The sequence below is a fragment of the Notolepis coatsorum genome, assembly GCF_963971535.1.
Source record: "Notolepis coatsorum genome assembly, chromosome: 19".
Classification (NCBI taxonomy): Eukaryota; Metazoa; Chordata; class Actinopteri; order Aulopiformes; family Paralepididae; genus Notolepis; species Notolepis coatsorum.
This window is the reverse complement of record NC_140183.1, coordinates 40667233-40694597: the sequence shown is the minus strand read 5'-3', so window position 1 is coordinate 40694597 and position 27365 is coordinate 40667233. Positions and strand designations below refer to the sequence as shown.

The window sequence follows — 27365 nt, the reverse complement described above, 5'->3', positions numbered from 1 at the left end:
GTTTTGCTGTGGAAAGAGACAATACAGACCCCCTCCTGTTGGCCTTGCCGCCTTGGACGGTGCACAGGGCACAGGCATCACCCACACTTTCACAATTTCCCTGCGTGGAATTGTCTAGTTTTTTATTATTATTTATTTTCATTGCCCGCACAGTGCAATACTCCAATTCAGCCATTGGGTGGGCGGCGCTGCTGAGCGGCCCTCACAGCGTGAGCGCGGCCCTGAGAGCGCCGCTGGCTCTGCGGCTCTGCAGCTGCATACTATTGCACTAAACACACGCAGCCTATATCATTCACGCAGCAGCACTCGGGCAGCCACAAACACAGACATAATGGCGGACGTACTGGATCTTCACGAAGCCGGAGGCGAGGATTTTCCCATGGATGAGGACGGTGATGGTAAAACTGATGCTTGTGTTGACTTTTTTTTTCTTCTTGTTTTTACAATTTAAGCATTCACACTATACGTTTGGTTATCCTCAGCTAGAGGCTAAGCAAATCATAGAATGATGGCGGGCCTAACAAAATGCTCGTTCGGCTAGCTAGGCTAACTAAGACACCACTGCTCTCAATCATGCTGGCTAGCGTGCAAGCTAATGCTAAGGCTAACTTATGATTGCCATTGACCACGAGTTCCAGACTTGGGTGAACACGTTTTGTTCGTATGAGTATCATGTGATAACGTTACCCTGCTCAACGGTCAAATTATTTGTTTAACTAATGAGGTTTGACGAACGTTAGCTTCAACATTAGCTTCCCAGCTAACGCGCTAACTTACATTTGGGTGACCGCGTAGTAGCCAGGTGTTCATGCTAACTGAACGTTACATATAATTGCCCTTTGTTCAAACAAATCATAGCATAATTCCGAAATTCGACCTTCGTTGCTGTGTTTGCTCCTGTTGCTAGTGTACCCCCTGTAACCACGTTTCATCATTTCTTTGCCCAGAGAGCATCCACAAGTTGAAAGAGAAGGCGAAGAAGAGGAAGGGAAGGGGCTTTGGCTCAGGTGAGTTTTTTTTTCCCCTCATGGTTGTTCCCACACTAAAATCGGGCTTAATGATTTACTGTAAGCAATATAGTTTTGTCATCTGTGATTACTGATTTGAATGTTGTGTCTCTTGGTATTGCTCCCAGAGGAGGGAGCCAGGTCCAGGATCAAAGAGGACTATGACACCGTGGAGCAGGACGGAGATGAGCCTGGCCCTCAGAGATGTAAGTTCACCCTGCTGTGAAAGTGTCAATTCAACTGACTTTAATTACCTAGGTAATGGGGCTGGATGATGAAACAATTTTGAAATATAACTTAACTTTTTCACAGTATAATTTGCTATAATGTGTGGTTAATTGTAGATGGCATGATGTCCATGTAGCATTGTAGCTAGGATTTTCCCTGACCAAGAGCAGGATCAAACATCCACCCATTCTGTGAGCTTTCTGGGAGAAAGCGGGTGGGTCAGGTGAGGGGTGAACAGGTGAGGGGGGAGGATACAAGGGGGAGGTGTGGAGTCAGGACAGAGGCCTTAGGCCATGGTTACACTGGGGGAACAGCAACATTGTATTTTCGAATGATTATGTTTGCATGTCCAAGTTAACCCATTCTCTGCCACCACTTTGATCATCCTAAACCATCCTCTGCCAGCGCCAGGGGAGGAAATTAGGCCACTTTACTCGCCAATTGCGAGTATTTTTTACGTTTGGTGAGTAATTCATGAAGAGCACTCGCCAGTCTGGCGAGTATTAGTAATTACAAAACAAAACAAAAAAATCATTCTGCAATCTGCTGATTCGCTCACTGGCACAAACCGAACTCTGACTCCCCCCTTGATTCCTCCCATTTGCGCCACATAATAATCAGACCATAACCAATGAACATCATCGTTGTACAGATGCGCTCTAAGCTCCTCCAATGAACACTCATTTTCTAGAAGATGCCGCCCATCTAGGGGAAGTGGACAGACCACTGCGCGCAGACCTACAAACTCCTGCCACCGGCAGCCGGCTTGACAACGTAGACAAACTTACAAAAACACATCAGTGGATGAAAATAATTGCATGTAGAGTCGTCGCTTTCGGATATCAGTGCGGTCTGACATGGGGGCGAACAACAGCACGCGACGCGTCTCCTTCGAGTCGGATGAGAATGACAAGTCAACCAGCATTAGCCGGCTAGCTACCTAGCATGTAACAAGCTACCATAACGCGCATTCAACATAGTGGACGACTATACTGAGCGGCTTTGCTTAAATGCAGCCGAGTGACATTTTATTATTACCGGGGTTCCCCCCATATCACCACTCGCCCATATGCCCTTCACAACGGTGATGTTGTCATACTTGGCATTCAGAATACACCTGCTGAACCCCTAGCGTTGTCGATTCGGTTCCAATGTATTGTCATCTTACAGCACAAGTACAGTACAACCAGAATACATTTGGCATACAACCAGAGTGCAAATGTAACAAGTCAAGTTCAAGTTGTTTTATTTAGCTATTACATTACAGTGAAATGCTTGGTTCTTTCACTGCCCAACCCAGTATTGATTGATTGATTGATTGATTGAAAACTTTATTAACAGATTGCAGAATGGGTACAGTACAGCTCAATACACACAATTGTTAAGGGGATGCAGACCAGAGAAGGACTTTCGTCTTGTTTACATCAGGGTCCCCCATTTCAGTCCTGTTTGCTTAATGCCTTGTCCACTTCCTCCACACTCCAATATGCCCTTCAACCCTGCTCCTGTCAAACCTGCTCTTTCCATTCCCTCCATCATGTCCCCCCTTTCTGATGAATATTTCTGATGAATATTTCCTTAAGAGTCAGACACACATTCCTGTAGTTGAGCTGTGATGAATGAATGAATGAGAACTTTATTTAACAGATTGCAGAATGGGTACAGTACGGCTCAATACATGCAATTGTTAAGGGGATGCAGACCAGAGAAAGACTTCCGTCTTGTTTACATCAGGGTCCCCCATTTTCAATTCATCATTCAGTATAACCTAGACCAGCCCAACCCAGCATCTTTCACTGCCCAGTTCAGCCCAACCCAGTCCAGAATAGTTCCCTCTTTCATGTTTTACATTTACATTTACATTTAGTCATTTAGCTGACTCTTTTATCCAAAGCGACTTACAAGTTCTGTACGACAAGTTATCAGGAAGGGCACAACTCTATCAGCTGAGTAACAATGTTCATCAAAGTGTTGAGTGCTACAGTGTAGGTTAGTTTATTAGGACAAGTCGTGCATGACAGTATGGTTAGTTAGGGTTAGATAATTCTAAGATACTTTACTTCACAATGAGTTGAGCCCTAACAATAGAGGCCTGTATATCTGACCTATAGGCTAAACACAAACTGTAAAGTCTGTGTTGTTCTGTTTCTTCCAGTATGGCTGCCTGTAACCGTTGGTAACCACTTTCAAAAGAAAATGCCTAATTTGTGTGCAGTGGTAGTTGGTAAAACACTACTGAAAAGCATGATATTACTGTTCCATTGTGACTTCTTTATAACATTCAGTAATAAGACACAGCACTATGTGTTGATATGATAATCTATACATATAATTTATACATAGCAACCGGGGGACCCTGATGGAAACAAGACAAACGTCTTTTTCAGGTCTGCATCCCCTTAACAATTGTGTGTATTGAGCCGTACTGTATTGTACCCATTCTGCAATCTGTTAAATAAAGTTTTCATTCATTCATTCCATTGCCTTTACTACACAAACATTCTGTGTAAGGCCTCTTTTGTGGAAATGCAGAACATGTTGACATGGTGCGTTTATGTTTGGTGATATGATGATTCATTATGAATCTACTATGTCTATTTAAACTATTGAAATATAATTAAAATAGACCAATGCAGTCATTATTTATAGTGCTAAGTGTTCAGTGCAGCAGACTTTAATCAGAAAACACAGCAGATCAGCAATGCCCAAAAAGCATGTATTGTCAACAAGCATGCAGCAGTCTAAAGTACACAACAAACTACCCCCCCCCCCCCCAAAAGGGAAATGTAGCTAAGTTTCTTGTGTGAGAGTTATGAAAGGTTTTCAACATTAATTAAATGTTAGCTGTAATTAATATATGCCATGTGATGTTAATATGTGATTTAATGATGTAATATTTTGAAGAGTAGAGACAGTGTGATTAATTTACTATGATTGAAAATCAATTTAGACGAAGACGTACAAAGAAGTAATTATCACAATTAGCGATTTTTTTTGTCTGGTAAAAAATCTGTTTGGCTGGTAAAAAAAATCAGATACTCGCCAGTTGGCTGGTAAGCCAAAAAGTTAGTTTCCTCCCCTGGCCAGCGCTATTTGTCTATGGAGATGTTCACCACCTTTGCAGGGCTCTATAACTTTTTAAATTGTATTGCTAAATTGACATTACTATGGCCCATTCAACATCATCTATCGTTCAGGATGTAGGAACGTTTTACTTTTTCATTCACACATTCATACTAAAATACCGTCTAAAGTATAAATATGTTTTTATCGTTTTCTGCAGTATTTCATAGAACGTGAGATATAGGCATAAATGCATATATTAGCTTATCAAATGCAGTTTGATACCGATCCATGCTATAAAAAAAAATTCAACTGTACATGGTCCTAAACGTCATGACTGATCATCTGCGGGTGAACGGAGGGGGGGGGGGCGTCGTTTACAATTCAATGACCGACGTTAAATGATTTATGTAGTATGGGTGATATATTGATCATTGCAGTTTGTATCGAAAATGATAAAGAAAAACGCTGAAACTCACCCCAGTCTCCTCGTAGCGATGAGAGTGGAGCAAACTAATCTCAATTATGGGATGTTGATCGATGCGATCCATTTCCGGTTTGTATATTACTAATACACGTCCAAATCATGTTGATTATTGAGTTATGGCAAAGATCCATATCGATGGTGTCTATTGAGCCTCGGGACGATAAACGAGTGGCCGGACGGACCGAGCTCCAATGGGCTCTTCCGGTTTGGCAACTCGCCGATCAGCCAACAGGTGGCGGTATTGAAGCGTTGCAGAGTTGTGATGGCTCAGACAGCATCAGCCAAGACTCCGTGGGTGAAATATGAATACCATGACGAAAATATGAAATATTGATCTCAAACACGCCTTACGGCGTGATTGGCAGACAACGCATGGCGGAGAAACCTGCCTTAACACGTGATTGGCGGAGAATGGGTTAAAAGGAAATGCCGTTTTGGCAGGAAAACGCGTTTTCCTAGCGGCAACGCTGAAAGGGTGTTTTTGTTTTGAAAAATCGCCGACAACAGTGCCATGTAGTTTGCGCAGATCAGATACGGAGCCGTTCATGCCCATGCGCAGTAGAGACCGACGTCAAATTCTCCCCTGGCTGGACCTCGACTCCGTCCATTAGTCCAAACATCAGAACTATTTCTGGGAGTCACTTGCAATATCGCGCTATAATTAATATAATTTGCTGTCTCCCGACACCAACCGGCCATATGGAGGATATCGGCTGCGTCCTCCTCAGATTGCTTATTCATGTGTAACACGCACGGTTATTCAGGGCTCTACGCTGACCTTTTTCCCAAGGAGCACATGTGCTCCTAAATGAAAAAATTTAGGAGCACACAAAGTAAATTTAGGAGCACCCAAAAATATTTAGGAGCACAGTGAAAATATTTCAAGTACCCTTTTTTTTTTTTTTTTTTTTTTTTTTTTTTTTTTATAAATAAATGTATATTTGTACTGTGCGTGCATGGGCAAACGGGAACGGGACACACATCTGTGCAATAGCACATACCACCAAAGTCACTGGCCCACTGTGTGTGTGTATATCTGCGTGTGCAAACGGGAATGGGACACATACATTTGAACTATTAATTAAGTGATTAATGCCTACTGTGGCAAAGTTGTAGCCAACAACTAGGCCTAATAAGAAAGGCAGTGACATTGAACAAAAAGGAGACACTGGCATTACCACCAGGGCCATCAGTAGAGGGGGGAGCTAGTGTTGCTCTTCTAGAAAAATAATCCTTTCAGGGTTGCCTATTGAAATACTGTACACCTCCAGTACAGAAACATTGTTTCTGAGTTTGCGTGTCAGGTAGACCATTGATTGACGTCGATTCTGACAATTACGTCACACCGCTTGCACTCTGGCCGTCCGGTGCTGCAGCTGGACCCTATTGCCCACCTCTGCGTGTTGATAACACTAGCCAATTTAGCTGTACACACATACACAGTGGGCCAGTAACTACTTTGGTGTAGGGGTGTAACAATGCATCCTAAGGGGAAAATTCAACTGCATCGATTTGAAAATGTTAGAATCGATTATCGCAATTTTAATGTGTACACGTTATGTTATTGTCATGTCCGTTACAGCCAACACAACGACATACGCTACTGCATCAACGTTATGATTAACAAAGCAAGGCATTGGTTTGTTGCATTAACGTTATATTACTATTGCTATCGATACATCTAGGTGTTCTCAAATCTATTGCTATTGGTAAGACTAGAATATTACATTAACTTAATGTTACTTGTGTCTCAGAAAACGCTTGCATATCAGAATGGCGGACTCTCGGGAAGTAAAAGAGAAAATGAGAGCTTCCGATTGGTCATTTCCTTTTTTTTTTACCAGTCACGTCACTCTACTGTGATTGGACCGTTGGCTTGAGTGCAATGTGGGACTTGTAGTTTTTGAACGATTATAGCGGAGAAAAAAGCACGATTGAGGCTGTAATCATGAGTCGCACAGCGTGCGAGTAATTGATTTTTCCGTTTCGCACACGCATATTTCTAGGGGCATATGCGAGCAATATGGTCGCACTGTAGAGCCCTGTTATTTCTAGGGATGCACGATATTGATTTTTTTGACACCGATAACTTTATGCTCCAAGCCGATAACCGATATCGATAACCGATATTTATTGTATTATAATTTCTTTTAAATGTATATATATATATATATTTTTTAGTATTTATAAGCTCCGACGTCATCGGTACTGCTATCGGTACTCGTGAAATTATGGATTTTTTTTTAGGAATTTAAACGTCTCAAACTAATCTTGTTGGCCGTTTTCTATATCTCTCCTGCCTCGGTGTCTCTGCCTGCGCGAGGAGCGGGCTGTGCTCACACACACACGCACACACGCACACACACACGGGTGCTGCCTACAGACAGCTCTGCTCTCATCATGGCGGACAGAACGAAACGTTCAAAAGTCTGGGTCTATTTTACTAAAGTCGATGCTGACAATGCTCAAGTGCAACAAGACATTTGCCAGTAATGTATAAGCGCTGGTACTTGTCAATGTGGCTGGCGGGGAGCTAACGTTATTAGCCTGAGCTCCGAGTAGAATAGTGGCCGACAATCCGGAGGTAAATGAACGAACGAGAGCTTCTGATTGGTGGTAAGAAGAGGTGGGTGCAAGCGGTGGGACGTAATTGGCAGATCGACTGTCTGCCTCCGAATGTAACGTGACTACGTCACAGCCAAGAAAGGGAGCGCTGGATTTGTGAAAAACTCTGTTCCTAAACCACACGCTGTCAGTCGTACCACAGTACTGGCAAAATGGGAGGAGGCTATAATAAAAACAAGCGCCCTTCATCCAAATCCACCCACACCGGATTTCTTTTAACCAAAAGATTTATTATATATTATCGGAGCTATCAATAACGTTATCGGATCGGATGACGTCATAATTGCTGATATCGGCCCGATAATTATCGTGCATCCCTAGTTATTTCCAGTGTTTACAGCAGAGCTGTCCCAAGTAGCTGCGGCTACCAACTAAGCTCATGTGTTGTCAAGTTATTATTATAAGGAGCCCAGTCCAAACTACAACAGTCTGCATACCCTTAACAATTGTGTGTATTGAGCCGTATTGTATTGTACCCATTCTGCAATCTGTTAAATAAAGTTTTCATCCATTTCTACTAGTGTTAACGTTAATAGCCTCGATGCTAACTATATACTTGGAGAATGCCATTCACATTAGCATGTAGCTAACTGCTAACAACATCGGAGATATTTTTGTGAGACTAAACTATCCGCTCTTGGTGGTAAATTGTGTTGATGTTGTTTTTGTTTCATCAACAAGTGAGAGGCAGAACAATGTGTCCGTTTTAGTTTATTGCACTTTGTTTCTTGCTAAAAAATAAATGCTACGTTGCTAAATGGCTCACGCGAGGTATTTGAAGAATCTCCCGGACAAATGGGAGAAATTCCGGTCAGTTTATTGAGCTTAAAAACAATTGATAGGCAGGCTATATAAAGAATGACATCCTCAAGGCATGTCGATTTATAATATTTTAACTTAAAACTTTTGCGTATACATTATATTCCAAATAAAATGAGTCCTGTCGATCGACTCACGTGCTGCTGCTGACTTGAAATCAAATATGCGAAGTCTGTGGGCAGTCGGCCCGACATTAAACAGCAGTCTGTTAAAATCACATTTTTATGAGCTAACAAATTCCGTTATATTGAACATTTGTATTAATTATATCAAGCGAAGAACTGAGAAATTTGGCACTACTGACTAGAGAGAGACGGCAACATTATCATGTGGGGTTCACTGAAATCTAAACGTTGCGTGATTTGCCGAATACAATGACTATCTCCGCCTCCCAACGCAGCGATACGCTAATCCAGCTGCAGCTCCTGCCCAGCAAACCACAGCTCGCGCTGCAGCAGCGTCACACCCCAAATGAATCTCGACATCGAAAAAGAAACTGGTGATACTTGCTGTGCGCGTGGACATATCCCTTGGACATGAACTGACAGTACGTTTTTATTGATGTATCATTGGGATCCCCTACCGAAATTGGTCAACACGTCACCACGCATTTTGGCCGGAGCTTAAAAAAAAGAGTTGATAGAATTTGACGTTCTGAGCGCGGTGGACACCTTACGTCTGTGTTTATAATGAATGAATGGTAAAACGGATTATATTGAAACATAGTGCGAGTACTCACAACAACTATTCACACAATTTAAAACGGCCCATATTTATTTTGTCATACACAATGTTTATCTATTGCAGGGAACAAAATTAACTTTTTGGCTTACCAGCCAAGGTGGCTGGTAGATTAAAAAAAAAAACTACCAGGGCCTAAAAAAAATAATGGGTTTGTTTCTGGTTGCCGACAGACTCTGCCGATTTAGGTGCGACCCAATATATTTTGAGTTTATAATATATATAAATAAAGTATTCAATTTAAAAAAAAATTTTTAATAAAGTTTCATAGAAATCTTAGTCAAACCTTTAGTATTATGGATGTTAAACATGCTGGCAGAGTACATGCATCCATGTAGTTGTGAACATTTTAATTAAATAAAGAAATTCCCTATCCATAGTCGCCGTGGTAAAAAAAAAAAAAAATGCTTACCTACCCATGGCCTTAACTGACAACCAACAGGAAACAAACAATATTTTGTTATGCCCAGCCAGGCAGATGTTTTACCAGCCAAAAATTATAGCTTTTTAGTATATCGCCATGTGTTATTATTACTATATAATACTATTTTTTTTCCAAAAATTCAATTGATATCATAAACATCATATGGAATATTAGCATACTTTTGAGTGGACTGAAGGAATTCCAACACCAGGTCCCTCAGGTCAGCCGATCAGAGGCTCCTGACAGTCCGGAGGTCTAACCTCAAGCGCAGGGGGGGCCGTGCCTTTGCTATCGCAGCCCCTGAACTGTGGAACAGCATCCCCACCTCCATTAGGCTCGCCCCCTCGATAGATGCCTTCAAATCGAGGCTCAAAACCCACTTCTACCTACTAGCCTTTCCCGTTCACTGACTCAGCATATGTGTTTGCCTGTGTGCCCTCCCATAAAACAGAGTGTGATTGTTGTCAATATGTATCTGTGTATCTACCCTCTGTACAGCACTTTGGTTGACACGTGTCATGTTAAATGTGCTATATAAATAAATCTGATTGAATTGAGTCAGCGTTAAGTTTAAAATGCAGATAATTTATTAAAACATATATATTTAGGGTAGGGCTGTCCCGAATACCTTACAGGCTTTGAATACTCCTTGGTGTTTCCGAACGAGTATTCAAATACTCTTTCTCAAAAACAAGATTAAGATTAACATTTCATAATTAACCAATCAATCACAAATCATAAGTGTTGGCTACCACTGTTCTATCCAGTAGGGGTGGGAAGATACATCGATCCAGATCGATATATCGATCTATTATCAATAATCAAATAGGATCGATGCAACGTAAAAAGATTGGTATATTGCTATACTCTTATTTTGAAAATCCAGCGAGTCGTATCTGCATGGTTTTTTCAACCAAGGAATGATTTTAGTGAAAAATACATGATTGCAATCAACTCGGAATCATAAACCCCTAGTTTGACCCCTCACAAGTTACCCATGGCCAAACGGAACATTTTAGATTTTTCCAAAATCGGTATTCGGTACCTCAACTTTGAGCAGTTGTTACGAAAAAACATACAGGATTTGAACTTCAACTTTTTAATACATCTTACTACACATCTTTACAAACATATTAGTGAAGAAATTGATTGGTAAGGATTTAATTTGCACATTTTCATATATTTCCCTTACTAAATGTGTTCTGTGTCTCCGTCTCGAGAGCTCGGCTGCGTCGGCCCTCAAAGCTCGGCCCTGTGTCGGATTCAAAAACGTCACGTGTCCCAGTCTTATATTTGCCAAAAAGTGCCTTAATTGGTAATGTGGGAGCATTCTGGATTGGTGAAGACTGATATCCAATATGCGACTAAGACTGCCAATGGGTCCAATGCGTATTAACATGCTTTGCATCCTCGACCACCGCCCATCCCTGTATGCTCAAGTTATGGTGAAAACCTAAACTAGCTGCTAACTAAGCCCCAAAACACTCACAGCAGAGCAGTCCTCTGGGCGAGTTTACATCAACTGGATAGTTGATGATGATAAATATTTAAATTCATTAGCTATATTTGAAATAGTCTAAAGCCATCTAAATGTTTCACTTACATTTCATTGTACAATGTATGCCTTGGGGGAAGAAAGTTAGTGTGGAGCCCTGCATGTGCAACACCCCCGGGTCATTTCTGTGAATAACAATGTGTCAAACAAGGGTATGGATATGGATGCTGTTTCACATCGTGCTTCTTATCTGTTTTGTAGCTGTGGAGGGTTGGATCCTGTTTGTAACTGGAGTCCACGAGGAGGCCACAGAGGAGGACATCCATGACAAATTTGCGGAGTTTGGAGAGATCAAGAATTTACATCTGAACCTTGACCGCAGGACCGGTTACCTCAAGGTGAGACAAACATCCTCATAGGGTTAAATGCCACAGAGTTGTGGCTTTTTTCTAATTGTATGGCATGGGAGAGAGTATTAACCCCTTCAGTGCCAACCACGAGATTAGTCGGGTTAACTCGCCATTAGAGTTGTTCCGATACCAGTATCTGAAATGCCTCCGATACTGCCTAAAATGCTGGTATCGACGAGTACGCCGAAATGGTAGCCTCCGATACCATATGACGTAATTTATCAACAACACGTGCAGTCTACTGAGTGAGCATTATAAAACAAACATGTTTTTAATTGACCGTGAATTAAAGTGTCAATGCCATTTGTCATTTTAACAGCAGATACTTTCTTAAATGCCATCGTCCCGAGCGAGGGGTGTTGACACGGAGCTCTGATGGGTTCGCTTGCTGGTGTTATTAGCATTAGTTGAAGAGCTAACCGAAAGCTAGTTTTAGCTTTAACGTTACGTTGGCTAAAGTTGGGGCTATTCATAATCCAGCAATAATGGCTGCAGACCTGCAAGCAAGCAAGTTGGCAAAGGAGTATTCCATCGTAAATCACATTTTCACCAGTAACGTTAGTCTTCTGCCTCCCGGCTATGAACGGACTCTGAGTAATGCCTTGCTGCTATGGGTAATAATAATATGCTGATGTTATTGTCCGTGTAACACTAACTATATAACGTTAATGCCACAAAACGAATGCCTTGTTAATCATAAATCGTAACTTTGATGCAGTAGCTTGTGTGTGTGTGGGGGACGGCGGGCGTTGTGCAGGTAGGTCGCGAGTGAATTTTTTTTTGCCTTTTGACGCTACACAAATTGATGATGATTTATCGGCGACTGCTATCGGCACATTTGAGCTTATAGGCCGATAGCAGTCAACAAGGCACTTATCGGCCGATACCGATACCCGACCGATATATCGGTGCACCCCTACTATAAAGTAATGGTATTTATTTAACAACAGGTGATTGTATAGATTAGTATTAGTATCATTAATTGACATCAATGAGTTCACCCACGGAATTAGGGATGCCCCGATCGAACAGCAGGAGGTGGGTGCTAGCGGTGTGGCGTAATTGGCCGAATCGACTGTCAATCAAAATGGTTCCATTGCATTGGTTGAACGCTCTGGTTGAGAGAATGGTATCCCGCTGCAGGCCGCCAGAATGGTTCCATTGCATTGGTTGAAAGCTCTGGTTGAGAAAATAGTATCCCTCTGCAGGCCGCCAGACGGTACTGGGAGAGGGATAGTGATACCATAAACATATTTCTTGATGTTTCCTTTTTTTAAGTAAGTAAAGAAGCCTACAAATACAAACATACACATACAAATATACAGTAGTTTCATAAAAAAAAAAAATTAAAAGAAAATAATACAAATACTTATTTTTTGCCACAAGTATCGATATCGGCCGATTGTGTTAGTTGAACAATCGGTATCGGTGGCCAATTTTCATATCGGTGCACCCCTACTTTATAGTTATTACTAAAAGACAGTATAGTATATAAAACAGTAGCTGTAAAAGAAAAAAAATAAGTTTTATAATTTATATAATATATATTTTTTTAATGTATGCACTGGTATTGGTATCGGCCGATACCCAACGCTTAGGTATCGGATCGGGAAGCAATAAATTGTATCGGAACATCTCTACTCGCCATGCGTTGAGTGCCAAGACCCGAGAACTTGGGTTTTAATCTTTATTTCTTTTATTAGCAATATCTATCCATTTTTCATCCATCCAGCCTGACGTTATCATTGGGAATGGGTCTGAGCTCGAAAAGGGCAAATACCGCCGCCTATCGTCTCACGGATGGTATTGCACATAATTGGATGGGACTGCATCAGAGAAAAACTCCGGCCCTGGGTTTTCCCATCTCGGGCAAGCAGTATCGTGTTACCACATTCACTGGGGAGGCTCGGAGCAGCTTTCGATTATGTATTTTGGTGCTATAACGTTGGATCAATAAACGCGATCAATATTTGGAATGGCGATCAGGAATTGGAATAATCTTTTTGCAGAACATCTGATCTGAGGTAAGGACTCTATGTTACCAGTCTTGGGTTAATCAGATGTTCCTATCGTCGCAGTGTGTGTCCGCTTGCATAAGTACATATACTATCGATAATCTAGCGTTTATTTGAAAACTATTCATAAATCAGCTGAAAAATTACGTGTTTTGTGTATTCCAGTAAAGGGCTATTATCGTGGATTAAAAAAACCTGATCGGGGCATCCCTAATCTCAAACTATATAGTCCATGGGCCAGAGGCCAACATTTCACTTGTCGGTGCCACTCAGGGTGAATAAACGTACATAAAAAATGTTCAAAGATCTGTCTGTAGATGATATTTTGGTATGATAGCTGTTCCAGAGTGGTAGCTTTATCATAATTATCAAGTCATGCAGTATACCCACCCCCTCAGGAAATAGCATTTCAGATGCTGGCGCATATCCTGTTTAGACTCCCGTAGAGGACATCTTTCAATTTTTCACAATATTGTGTTTGGTATCATTTTAAAGGGGACTGTCATCTTTCATTCAAGCTAAGATGTGAATCTTTCTGACCAATATAGAGGTCACTGGAGCTCTTTGAACAGTCAACGATACACATTTTTACACTATTTTCGCCTAAATGATATACTATCTTTTAGCCTTGTGTCATCTAGGAGCAACAGAGACACAAAATACAATATCTACAACACTCTCAGGACCATAAGGATTCGGGAAATGTATAATATGCCTATACTATTTCATTGTTACAGGTCATTGTGAGCCTTAAATTAGAAGAGCAGTATTAGGCTCCTATTAAACTATACAGAACAGCCACTATAGTCTAGCTGGAAACATAGGTCCACCTGCATACTAGGGTGGATTTTTTTTTCACCCTGTTTTTTTTAAATTAATCCTTGAAGTGTCTATTTTAAGATTCAATAGGGACATTCATCTTTGTTTGATCAAGAGTAACCTTTTATATATATTTTTTTTTAAAGTGAAGATTGGTGAAAGTTAGGTTTGTACTTCAATCCCAATAGGGAAATTCACCTTGTTTTGATCATTTGTGTCAAAGGTTATTTGAATGATTTCCTTGGCGTTTCTAGTTTTCAAGAGAAAGAAAATCTGATTTAAAAAGAATAATCTGAGATTTAGTGATACCTTGTCCATAGGTCCGTTACCTCCCATGGTTCGCTCAGAGTATAGGTCATGTGACTTTGACCTAGTTCAATTAGACCGCCACGTCAGAAGAGGACGCTGTGCAGAGGTCCGTCTGCCATCCTAGCGAGTTAGAACAGCAGGCAGTGACGCACCTGCATGATTTTCTTTTATATTATATAAATTATAGAACTTTTCTTTTTTTTCTTACAGCTACGGTTTTATATATACTGTTTTATAGTAATAACTATTAGTGTTGTCGAAAATATCGAAGTATCGATACATATCGATACTGAATATTTAAAACGGCTTCAATACTCATTTCCCGAAGTACCGATACTTTCTGCAGTATCGGTACCAGCTGGCTTGCTCCCGCAAGTTGTTGACAGACAGACGCGCTGCCAGAGCCTTGCCCTTCCGCCGCCTCCTCCTCCTCGCTCAGAGCAACAGACACAAGCTGCTGCAGCCTCCTCGTTGGAAACGGGGTAGTTGTGTCGAGTTCATGCGTGTAGTGGGCTCGGCTTGACGTTACTCAGTTTCCATGAAGTAATAGGTGGCCAGCTAGCTAGCATTAAGCTAACGGAGGAACGACAGCTAACGTTAGCTAATAATAGCGTTGTTTACAAACTGAAGACAGGGCTGCGCTGCCCGGCTGTGAGGGGGAGGAGGAGGAGAGAGAGAGAGAGAGAGAGAGAGATTTCTCCGGAGCTATGCTCGGAGCATTTATTAACGCAATGTTGTTGAAAATGTAACGTTAATAAATGCTCCGAGCATAGCTCCGGAGAAATCTCTGACACCTCCTCCTCCTCCTCGCTCAGAGCAACAGACACAAGCTGCTGCAGCCTCCTCGTTGGAAACGGGGTAGTTGTGTCGAGTTCATGCGTGTACTGGTGTAGTGGGCTCGGCTTGACGTTACTCCGTTTCCATGAAGTAATAGGTGGCCAGCTAGCTAGCATTAAGCTAACGTTAGCTAATAATAGCGTTGTTTACAAACTGAAGACAGGGCTGCCCGGCTGTGAGGGGGAGGAGGAAGAGAGAGAGAGAGAGATTTCTCCGGAGATATGCTCGGAGCATTTATTAACGCAATGTTGTTGAAAATGTAACGTTAATAAATGCTCCGAGCATAGCTCCGGAGAAATCTCTCTCGCTCTCGCTCTCTCTCTCTGATCTAAAGATAAACAAAGGGTTTTAAAAGTGTATTTATCTTCTCGTATAGTACCAGAGAGAAGCTGAGGAGAATCGACCAGCAACAAAAGCAGAATTTGTTAAAAAAAAAAATATATATATATATATATATTATAATAAAAAAAATTATAATTTTTTTTTTGTATTGAAAGTATCGATACTTTTCAAGGTATCGAAGTCGAAATTCCAGTATCGTGACAACACTAATAACTATAAAGTAATGGTATTTATTCAACAACAGGTGATTGTATAGATTAGTAGTATCATTAATTGACAACTATCTCAATGAGTTCACCCACGGAATGGTTGTTGGGACATTGATTCCGCACAGACATTATATGTTGTAGAGCCATATGAAATCCGTTTTATTTTTTTCCAAATTCCATTTAATTTTTTTCCAGTTTTTTCCGTTTTTAATATTTCTGTATTTTGCTTTGTACGCTCATTTTACCATCAGAAATAGTGTCTAATAAGTGGGAATGAATAAATGTCCACAATTTAATAAGATATAACAGTCCATTTAATAGGGCTGTCTTAAATACTTCGAAGCTTCGATGGGCATGGGATTCGAATATGAAAATAAAATTCAATTATTAAAAAAAAATAAAAATTATATTTTTGCAAAATCACCTGCCTCTCTTTGTTAACTACAACAAGCAATGCTGTTTGTTATTTAAGATGAGGTCGGACTCGGCACTGACAGATTTGTGTTCATTGTGCTGCTTTTATAAAGCCTCAAATGACGGCTTACAATATTTCATGAAAGCTAAGTGTTTTGTTTGTCTAAGATTTAAAAAGGTTTAAACTTTACAGCACTGACAAAGTTGAACAAAGTGCTGTACAAGTCCCACAACATAAAAAAATAAAAATAAAAAAAATAATTATAGTTTATTCCATTTTTATTGCTCAATTCCGTGATTGCGGATTCCATATGGCTCTATATGTTGTTGCACTCCAGAAGGCTCCGGTAACGTCAGTTAGTAGTAGAGGTTCTGTTGTGATTTTGGCACAATAAATATTCAACAGTCTCTTTTGAGACTCCGCCTCAGACTCTTATCATTTGGCACTAAAACCTAAACATTGTCACCAATATGGGTGAGGTCGATCAGGTTAACGGGAGCTAACGTTAGATGGAAACAAGACAATATAACGTTAGGCCTAAAAGAAAAAATTGTTTGGTTCCGGTTGCCGACCGACCCTGCCAATTTAGGTGCGACCCAATTTATTTTATGAGTTACATTTTTTTTTTTTTTTTTTTATAATGTTTCATAAAAATCTTAGTCAAACCTTTAGTATTATGGATATTAAACATGCTGGCAGAGTACATGCATCAATGTTGTCGTGAACATTTAAATTAAATAAAGAAATTCCCTATCCATAGTCGCTGTGGGAAAAAATGTAATAAAATAAATTCCCTACCTACCCATGGCCTTAACTGACAACCAACAGGAACCAAACAATATTTTCTTTTATGCCTTACTGGTGAAAAAGTGATTGCTGTATAGTGTTGTCAAAAATATCAAAGTATCGATACATATCGATACTGAATATTTAAAACTGCTTCGATACTCATTTCCCGAAATCGGTACCAGCTGGCGAGTGTTCTACAGCAAGTTGTTGACGCGCTCTTCAGAGCGCGCTTGCCCCTCCGCCTGCTCCGAGTCCAGCCCTCCCCCTCACAGTCGCCGTCTTCAGTTTGTAAACAGAGCAGTGCAGAGCAGTGCAGCGGATCTCCATAACGAAATGAAAGAGGTTCGTGACAGCTGCTCTTTCAACGTCACTGACTGAAGCATTAAACCATTAACTCTAGTATGATACGTTGTCTACTGATGGCGCATAATATCAACAGCTGATTCGTTGTAACGTTAGAGCTAGCTACTGCTAGCCGTTAGCTCCGTTAGCTTAGCTGGCCACTTTTATAACTACTGCATGGAAACGGAGTAACGTTAATGTTTAAACGTTATGTCGAGGTTATACAATACTACAGTCGACATAAGGTTAACGTTACCCCGTTTCCATCAAGTGTTTAAATAGCAACAATCTTGTTGAAAATGTAACGTTACTAAAATGCTCTGAGCAATGCGAGCATAGCCTCTCTCTCTCTCTCTCTCAGTTCAGTTTGTCAGGTACATGCAACACGGATTACAGTGTTTACATCTGTCTGCTTGAGAAAATACCATGTTCTGCATTTGCAATAAAAATGATTGAAGTGAGATGAACAGTTATTTTTAAATGTGTGATCTAAAGATAAACAAAGGGTTTTAAAAGTGTTATATTTATCTTCTCTTATAGTACCAGAGAGAAGTTGAGGAGAATCAACCAGCAACAAAAGCAAAATTTGTATATAAAAAAAAAATATATATATATATATATATATAATTTTTTTTGGGTATCGATAGTATCGATACTTTTCAAGGTATCGTATCGAAGTCGAAATTCCAGTATCGTGACCAACACTATTGCTGTACTTTGCTTGCAGGTCTGCAGCCATTATTGCTGGATTATGAATAGCCCCAACTTTAGCCAAGGTAACGTTAAAGGAAAAACTAGCTTTCGGTTAGCTCTTCAGCTAATGCTAATAACACCAGCAAGCGAACCCATCAGAGCTCCCCGTCAACACCTCTCTCGGGATGATGGCATTTAAGAAAGTATTACCAAGTGTTACCAAGTAAACAAATCGTGGAGATGGCCAGTTAGCCCGCAGCATCCGAGTGCTACTATCATTAGCTCTCAGAATGGTAGCCACTAGCCAGAAGCCCACAGCATCCTAGTACTACTAACGTTAACTCTCAGAATGGTAGCCAGGAGCCCCGCAGCACCCTAATACTAGTAACGTTAGTATTGTGTATTCAAAAACGCACCGACTGCGACGTAACGTTTTACCGTTTATTTGCTTGCTCCACCAGTCCACAACAACACACTCGTTACCACAGCGCTTTACGGTATTTTCACAGCACTGTCGCAACATTACCGTAAAGCGTGACCACCGTTGTGATACACATACACAACAGTTAGCTCTCAGAATAGCCAGTTAGCCCGCAGGAACGGTAAGCGCGTCTCATTTAATTTCCAGTGAAGCGGGGTTTCCCCTCCTCCTGTGTGTAGACAACCAGCTCTGCGGCTCGCTCCAATAGTGAGGACTGGTCTCGCCCTCTGCTGGCGCGTGTGTGCAGTGCACTACAACCAACCACTGTTAAAACTCTGTATCTGTGATTTTGACTGTATTGCTTTTCAATAGTCAGGATTTCTAAATACCCTGGTATACCGTCATACCGCCAAAGCCTAATTCACATTTCACCCACGGAGTCTTTGCTGGTGTTGTAGGACTCCGCTCAACTCTGTAACGCTTCAATACCGCCACCTGGTGGCTGATCGGCGAGTTGCCAAAACCGGAAGTGGCCGGAAGTGCTTAGTCTGACCCCTATTCTGTCCGGCCACTCTCTATCGCTCGCGGGACTCTATCCAGACATCCAGACACCGTGCATATCGATCCGTTGCCATAACTCAAACATGATTGGACGTGTATTAGGGATGCACCGATATGAAAATTTGCCACCGATACCGATTGTTCAACTAACACAATCGGCCGATACCGATATTTGTGACACATTTTTTTATTTTTTTTTTGTAATATATATATATATATATTTTATGAAACGACTGTATATTTGTTACAAATTGTGCTCACCGATATGAACATAGGCCTCTTTACTTACTTAAAAAAAGGAAACATCAAGAAATAGCACTATCTCTCTCCCAGTATGTTCTGCAGGGCTGCAGCTAGATACTAGTTCTCCCATTATGGTCTACCGGCTGGGCTGCAGCTGGTTACTATTGTCTCAACCAGAGCTCTCAACCAATGAAATTGATTGAGTCGATTCTGCCAATTACGTCACACACCGCTTGCACCCACCTCTGCTGTTACCACCAATCGGCAAGCGCGTATACATTTTTTACTTCCGCTTTTGTCCGCCATTGATTTTGACGAGACGTTTTCTAGAACGGCGGCGCGGCCGACGTTTAGCTCTGCAGCATGACTTAAACGAGGCATAATGATTTTACTGCAACAAATGTTATAATAAAACAAAGCCTTTCTATACATGTGTCTGATTGAAAACTTTATTAACAGATTGCAGAATGGGTAAAACTCAGGGCTCTATGAGCAACGGAAGGAACTGAGCTAGTATGAACGCGTAATGCTTGCTACGTTCGGGTAAATAATATGCTGATGTTATTGAACGTGTAACACTAACTATATAACGTTAATGCCACAAAACGAATGCCTTGTTAATCATAAGTAGTAACTTATGCAGTAGCTTGTGTGTGTGTGGGGGACTGGGGACGGCGTTGTGCAGGTCGCGAGTAGGGATGGGTACCGAATTCGGTACTTTTGAGGTACCGAACCGAAACACGTCGGTACTACAGAGTATCGAATCAAGTGAGAAACCAAATTTTTTTTTTTTTTTTTTTTTTTTTTTTTTTTTTTTACTTTTTTCTTTTCGTGTCAACGTTCACACGCACAATATATGCTTACCTAGGATTTGACTTGATTCAACAACAAAGCAGTCGGAGCAATGACAAGCCGAAAACTGTCGAAATTGTAGTTATTTGAAGTTTGGATTTTTTTTTTTACGACTGAGGTAGGTAAATTACATTTCTTGAGACTAAAGTACCGAAAAAGGTACCGTTGGGTACCGGTATCGATTCACAGGTACCGGTACCGGTATCGGTTCAAATGTGAAAGGTACCCATCCCTAGTCGCGAGTGAACGTTTTTTTGTCTTTTTTTTTGCACTTATCGGTCGATACCGATACCCGACCGATACATCGGTGCACCCCTAATTAGTATTATACAAACCGGAACTGGATCACCTAGATCAACATCCCATAATAGCGATCTTTTTGCTCCACGCTCATCACCCAACGGTAAGAGGAGACTAGGGTGAGTTTCAGCGTTTTTCTTTACTATTTTCGATACAAACTGCTCTGATCTATATATCACCCATACTACATAAATCATTTAACGTCGGTCATTGAATTATAAACGACCCCCCCCCCCCCCCTCCGGTCAACCGCAGATGATCAGTCAACACGTCTAGGACCGTGTATAGTTGACATTTTTTAATCTGGCGTAGATCGGTATCAAACTGCATTTGATGATCTAATATATGCATTTATGGCTATATCTCACGTTCTATGAAATACTGCAGAAAACGATAAAACATATTTATACTCTAGACCGTATTATTGTGTGAATGAAAAAGTAAAACGTTCCTACATCCTGAACGATAGATGATTGATGTTGAATGGGCCATAGTAATGTCAATTTAGCAATACAATTTAAAAAGTTATAGCCCTGCAAAGAAGGTGAACATCTCCATAGACAAATAGAGCTGGCAGAGAGACTACAAGGATGGATATAAGCTCCAGCAATGAATAGGTTAACAAAGAGAGGCAGAGTTGATTATAAAAAAAAATTAAATAAAAAATATGAATATATTAATTATTATTTCTTTTTTTTTGCTAAATCGAATTTTATTTTCATATTCGAATCCCATGCCCATTGAACGAAGCTTCGAAGTATTTAAGACAGCCCTACTGGTATCAGTATCGGAACAACTCTAAGCATAACCACGTCGAAAGAGGGCCTAAGCATAACCACTTCGAAAGAATGCCTAAGCATAACCACTTCGAAGCAGAGAATATATGTACAAGGCGGAAGAGACCCTTCGGAGCTAAACCAGTCGGAGGGTCTTTTCTTCTTCGCTGTACGCTAGCCAATCGGAGAGCGTCTTCGCGAACAAAAAAAGTAGTATGTAGCTGACGGGGCTTGGCTGATGTAGTCACGGTACCCCAGTTAGTTAAATGTGTAAACAAAAAACACCATGTGGCGATAAGCCAAGATGTGGTGGGCGTTTGTGTCACGCGTAAATGTTTTAAGCGTATTAAAAATATCCTAAACATAAATTGGGGAGAAACTGAACAACGGTTGTTTCTTTTGAAACGGAAAGCTGGCGCTTAGCACCCCAGCCCATGGCAGGTGCCGCAACAATACAATAGTCATACAGAACAGAACTGGCCCTCCCCAACCCGTATGTCGAAAAAAAGATAGGCTTCCAGGCGACACCTAACGTCACATAGTCATCCATATTTGTGCGAGGAAATAATAGGTGCTACACCGCTCTGTGTTAGCCATAGTGGTATGCTAATGGCCCAAAATCAAGCTACTACCGCGTCTTGATCTGGTGAAGCTGGTGTCGGAGCCTATTTGATCCGGGTCTTCAGGAAGTCCGCGGCGTCCTTAGGTGATGGAAGATGTTTCCTCGTGCCGTACTTGGTTCTGATTTGCAGGGAACTGGAGCGATGGTTTGAATCCTTGCTGATACAGGGGCCCCACGACGTCTCTGTAGCGTGAGCGCTGTTTTACTACTTCGGGACAGTAGTCTTCGAAGATTAGAATTGGCTTCAGTAGTCTTCGAAGATTAGAATTGGCTTCCCTTTATAAATCAGCCTCTCTTTTACCTTGTAGCGGTGTAAACCGTCGATCACTGCTTTAGGCCTGGTGCTGGTTTGGAAGTCGGCGCCCTATGGCATCAGTCGAGCTCAGGCGGCGTGGCGAGGACATCTTTCCCCAGGATTTCCACCAGGACTTCTGTGAAAAAAACACTGGGCCGGTCGCTATGCACAGACTAGTCTAGATTAGGTGCGAACCGGAAAAATCGCAGTGTGCGAGTGAAGAGTGTGCGAGTGAAGATTACAACCTCAGTCGAGAACACGGTACACGGCTGATAAGTTAGCATACGCACACAGTGGGCCAGTGACTTTGGTGTAGGGGTGTAACAATTAGGGATGTCCGATATTATTGGCATAAAATATCTGTATACTTTTTTTTTTTTTTTTTTTTTTTTTATAAACCTTTATTTACCCAGGCAAGTAAGAACAAATTATTCTTTTATTTATTGTCAAAGTATGCATAATGTTGTGATAATTACACACAAGAGATATGTAATGTTAATTACCTGAAATTATTCATTTTTTGGGGGGGGGGAAACCCTGCATATATCGGTATCTGTTGATATCTGTATCGGAGATTAAGAGTTGGACAATATCGGTATATCTGTATCGGTAAAAAAGCCAATATCGAGCTTCGCTAGTAACAATGCATCGATCCTAAGGGGAAAATTCAACTGCATCGATTTGAAAATGTTTTATCGCAATTTTTATGTGTACAGTGTTTAAGTTATTCTCATGTCCGTTACAGCCAACACAACGACATACGCTACTGCATCAACGTTATGATTAATAAAGCAAGGCATTCGTTTTGTTGCATTAACGTTACATATATATATTATATATTGCTATCGATAAATCTAGGTGTTCTAAAATCTATTGGAAAGACTAGAATAAGTTACATTAACTTACTGTTACTGTCTCGGAAAAGTCTCGCGTAGCGCAATGGCGGACTTTCCAGAAGTAAAAAGGCAAATGAGAGCTTCCGATTGGTGGTAAGAACAGCAGAGGTGGGTGCAAGCGGTGTGATGTAATTGGCAGAATCGACTGTCAATCAATGGTCTACCTGACATGCAAACTCATAAACAATGTTTCTGTACTGGAGGTGTATAGTATTTCAATAGGCAATCCTGAAAGGATTATTTTTCTAGAAGAGCAACACTAGCCAAAACATAGTCACTTAACTTTAGCCCCTTTTATGCATACAATGCCTGTTATTTTTGTAGCAGTAGTTCAATGTCACTGCCTTTTTTATTAGGCCTAGTTGTTGGCTACAACTTTGCCACAGTAGGCATTAATCACTTAATAGTTCAAATGTCTGTGTCCCGTTCCCGTTTGCACATGCAGATACAAACACGCAGAGTGGGCCAGTGACTTTGGTGGTATGTGTGTCCCGTTCCTGTTTGCACATGCAGGCACAGTACAAATATAATTTATAAAAAAAAATAAAAAATTACTTGAAATATTTTCACTGTGCTCCTATTTTTGTGCGCTCCTAAATTTCTTTGGGTAAAAGGTTAGCGTAGAGCCCTGTAATAGGTTAGGTTGTTCTCTAAATACACTAGTCTACTGTATAAGTTATATTCTCTAAATACACTAGGCTACTGTTGTATAGCTTATATTCTCTAAATACACTAGGCTACTGTATAGCTTATATTCAAGTAGTATAGAGTAGACCTTACCCATAAATCCTTATAGGATGAATACAAATTACTGTAGTAAAATATGATTAAACATACTACTAGAGAAGGACACATTAGAAATAATGGCCAGTCTCTAGTAATAATAAAATAACTTATCAAATGGAGGCCTGGTTCTCTTCAGTTGAAGTCAATAAAGGCTCTGACCCACTACTTGAGAATTCATGGTATAATATACTAAAAGAAACACAGAATGGGGTATGTAGTTGACTTCCAGGTGTGATTCACGGACAGTCTGCCCCTGGGGTATCAAGACAATGTAAATCATCACCCCCCCCCCCCCCCCCCCCCCCCAGTGAAAATACAGATGGGTGCGATTTTTTTCCTGTAAAACTTTAATATGGAAGTCAGTGGATAGGCAGTTTTAGGCACTGTATTCCAGTGTTTCCATACAGTAGATTTACACCACGACTAAACCAAGCCACAAGGTGGCAGCATTGTATTGATTATGAACCAAGAATGGTGTGTCCTGTCTGAAACGTTTGCTTTACTCACTGGCAACAGTATCAAATGATCACATGCTTGGCGTTGCAGGCATTAAAACAGTTTAAATTTCAATGTTAGATGCTGATCTCATTCGTCACCATCTTAATTGGGGCTGGAAGGCATAATATGAAGGTATACTGTCATGGATCCATGTGAAGTTATGGGGGAAAAGATTTTTCTGCTATCGCCCTCTACCAAGGCACTGGCATTGCAACTGGAGTTGGTTCCAGGGTGCTGGACTGGCTGCCCAAGTAGTTCCTGGTATATGTAAAAATGTACTTGGTAATAAATACAATAAGACAAATATTCTAATAAAAGCTGTTTGCTTTTGTCAGCTTTTGTTCTCTCAGTTCAATTTAGATTTTCAATTTAAAACTTCTATATATTTGTGTTCACTTTTCCCACATGCAGGAATCATCTAGAAAAGGGACCATCAAACCAGTCACAAACGTGAAGATTAGGGACTATTAAAACAGTCACAATCATGAAGCATATGGATGCACACAATATTTTTCAGTGCTATCAAGTTTCAAGTTTCTTTAATAGTTGTCATACAGAAGTACAGAATACTTTTATACAAAATGCTTCTTACTGTTACGCTCCAGAGACTGTGTTAGACAAGATAAGTATGAAATAAAATAGTATAGCATGTAAAATGGAAGTAAAAATAGAGGTCAGTGTTGTATAGATATATGTACAATGTTCAATGCAGAATAGAAGTAACTGAGTTACCATACAATATACTATGCAATGTACTAATATACAATACTATATAGTGCAGAGCAGAAATGGGATGAGGTACAATTTAGGTACAATTTACAGTAAGGTGTACGAGTTGTAGTGCAAATCCTTTACCAATAAATATAAAGTGTAAAGTGTGTTTAGGTGTTCTAAAGTGTGCTGCAGTGTGTGCTGCAGTGAGTTGTTTGTTTAAAGTGAGTGTGTGCTGTGTGCATGTGTGTGCTGTGTGCATTTGATGGTTGTTGCATAGTGTTTATTGTTCGTTGAGCAGCCTGATGGCCTGGGGATAGAAGCTTCTTCTGAGTCTTTCTGTGCTCGCCTTAAGACTCCGGTATCGCTTGCCTGACCGCAGCAGTTCAAAGAGGCAGTTGTTCGGGTGGCTGGAGTCCTTGATGATTCTCTTAGCCTTCCCCCTGCACCACTAATAATGCCATTATTAGTATTAAACTGAGGCCTAAGTATGATCCAGTACAGAGATACCAATCCATCTCTGAAGACACTTGTTTGGGTTCACTGGACAAACATTTTATCTAATCCATTTTTCATCATTAGAGAAATCTTATATTTTTTCTGTGTCAAAAAGACACCATCAAGTTTCTCCATCTGATATCCGATTCCAGCATTGGTATTGGTGCATCCTGGCAACGAGATCACTCACTAATTAAACCCACTCACTCACCTACTCACGTTATCCCGTTAACCGTTTCCTCGCAGGGATACGCACTGGTGGAGTATGAGACGTACAAAGAGGCTCAGGCAGCCATGGAGGGCCTGAACGGCCAGGACCTGATGGGCCAGCCTATTAGCGTGGACTGGGGCTTCGTCAGAGGACCGCCCAAGAGCAAGAGAAGGTGAGTTTAGTCTCTTAACGTTGGACCATGGCAGCAGTGGTAACACAGGCACTCGCTTTACCTGTGGACACACTTTTGTGTGATTTGCTTTGTGCCCTGGTTCAATATAAAGGAGGAGATTTCGGCTGTAATATTGGAATTGAAAATCAGCTGTGAGAAACTAATAGCTTGGTGTAGCATATTGAATATATTCAGTTATTGCTGAGGGGGGAAGCGGACCCTTTGCATTTGTATACCTGTAACACTTGAGAGGTAGTTCATCCTAAATTTAAAAAGAAAATGGATGAAAAATACACATTTTGGATATGACTGCTAGGAATATATTTGAAAAACGCAAAAGCAACGCCTCTTTCCAGAAACCATGATGCGGTTGCTCAAGATAATTTATAGATCTTATTGTGAGCAGTTTCATGTAGGAACTATTTAAATAATGTTTGTTTTTTACGTCAAGTTGAAACCATCTGTAACAAGTTGTCTCTTTGACAGGGGTGGTGGACGAAGACGCAGCAGAAGTCCAGACAGGAGGCGACGTTAGATCTCATTTGTCATGTCATTACATGTCAAATTGTATTCTTCTACAAGAGTGTCTTTTTGTTTTTTATTATTTGGAGAAAATAAAACTTTAAAATGGAATGTGTCCTGTTGAATTTTATACTGTGTATGACGAATGTCTATCACCGATAGGGTGCCTTTCAACCCACAATAAGGTGGACATTTTGGGACAACGATAGGGTGTCTTTCAACCCATGATGGGTTGGACATTTTGAGCTTCTCTTATTAGCTTACAACAAACTAGTCTAAAGAACATTTGCGATAGTTAAATGTACATATTTTGAAAATATATTTTATCACAGTCAGGGTGGACATGATAAGCTTGGGCAGAGCAAGTAAGCAAAGCTCAACCATTGAATTTCCTGCCACTGAAGAGGATTTTTTGTTGTTACTAGAGTGGGTGGACTTTTCTTAAAGGGGCACGTTGTGAAAAGGTGCAGTGAAAAGGTTGAAAGCATCTGTCCTGCATTGTCTAATATGACGGCGTGGACAATTTTAGGGACACAAACTACTTTTTACAAATTAAATGTTTATTACCAAATGTTTAAGTTGAGTAATATGAATAACAAAATAATCATTTAAAATAGTATGATATGATTATATTGTACTCATTGAAATGGAATGAGCAGTGTGCATGGGGCATAGCAAAATAGCATGCATCCTTTTATACGAAAAAGGGAGAGAAAAAAATAAAAAAATTTAAGAGCCGTGTAATGGTTTTTATGCATTTCAAAACTTGGCCCAATTATTTATTTATGTACAGGACACCAAAAGCGATATTGACCATATCATCCCAGATGACCTCACCCAGAGAATAGTTCCGCCCTGTTCGTTGTGTCAACTCAAAAGCACCTGTCACTCTGGACTTCATACGACACCCATAGGCTACAATGACAAAACCC

General features: G+C 40.7%; 1 protein-coding gene across 1 annotated transcript; it reads left to right on the top strand.

Annotated features, from left to right (window-relative positions):
- The first annotated feature begins 267 nt into the window (after nucleotides 1–267).
- rbm8a (RNA binding motif protein 8A) lies at nucleotides 268–26544 on the top strand. The gene is made up of 6 exons (XM_084335839.1): nucleotides 268–398; nucleotides 948–1007; nucleotides 1136–1213; nucleotides 11151–11287; nucleotides 25775–25911; nucleotides 26398–26544. Exons 1-6 carry the CDS (start codon nucleotides 332–334, stop codon nucleotides 26444–26446), a joined length of 528 nt encoding a protein of 175 aa, XP_084191965.1. The 5' UTR covers nucleotides 268–331; the 3' UTR covers nucleotides 26447–26544.
- Nucleotides 26545–27365: the final 821 nt, after the last annotated feature.

Excerpts from the sequence above, each read along its gene's own strand:
- rbm8a (XM_084335839.1), top strand. The coding sequence starts at position 332 with ATGGCGGACGTACTGGATCTTCACGAAGCCGGAGGCGAGGATTTTCCC. Across the intron at positions 399-947 it reads CATGGATGAGGACGGTGATG|AGAGCATCCACAAGTTGAAA; the intron begins GTAAAACTGATG and ends TTCTTTGCCCAG. Across the intron at positions 1,214-11,150 it reads TGAGCCTGGCCCTCAGAGAT|CTGTGGAGGGTTGGATCCTG; the intron begins GTAAGTTCACCC and ends TCTGTTTTGTAG.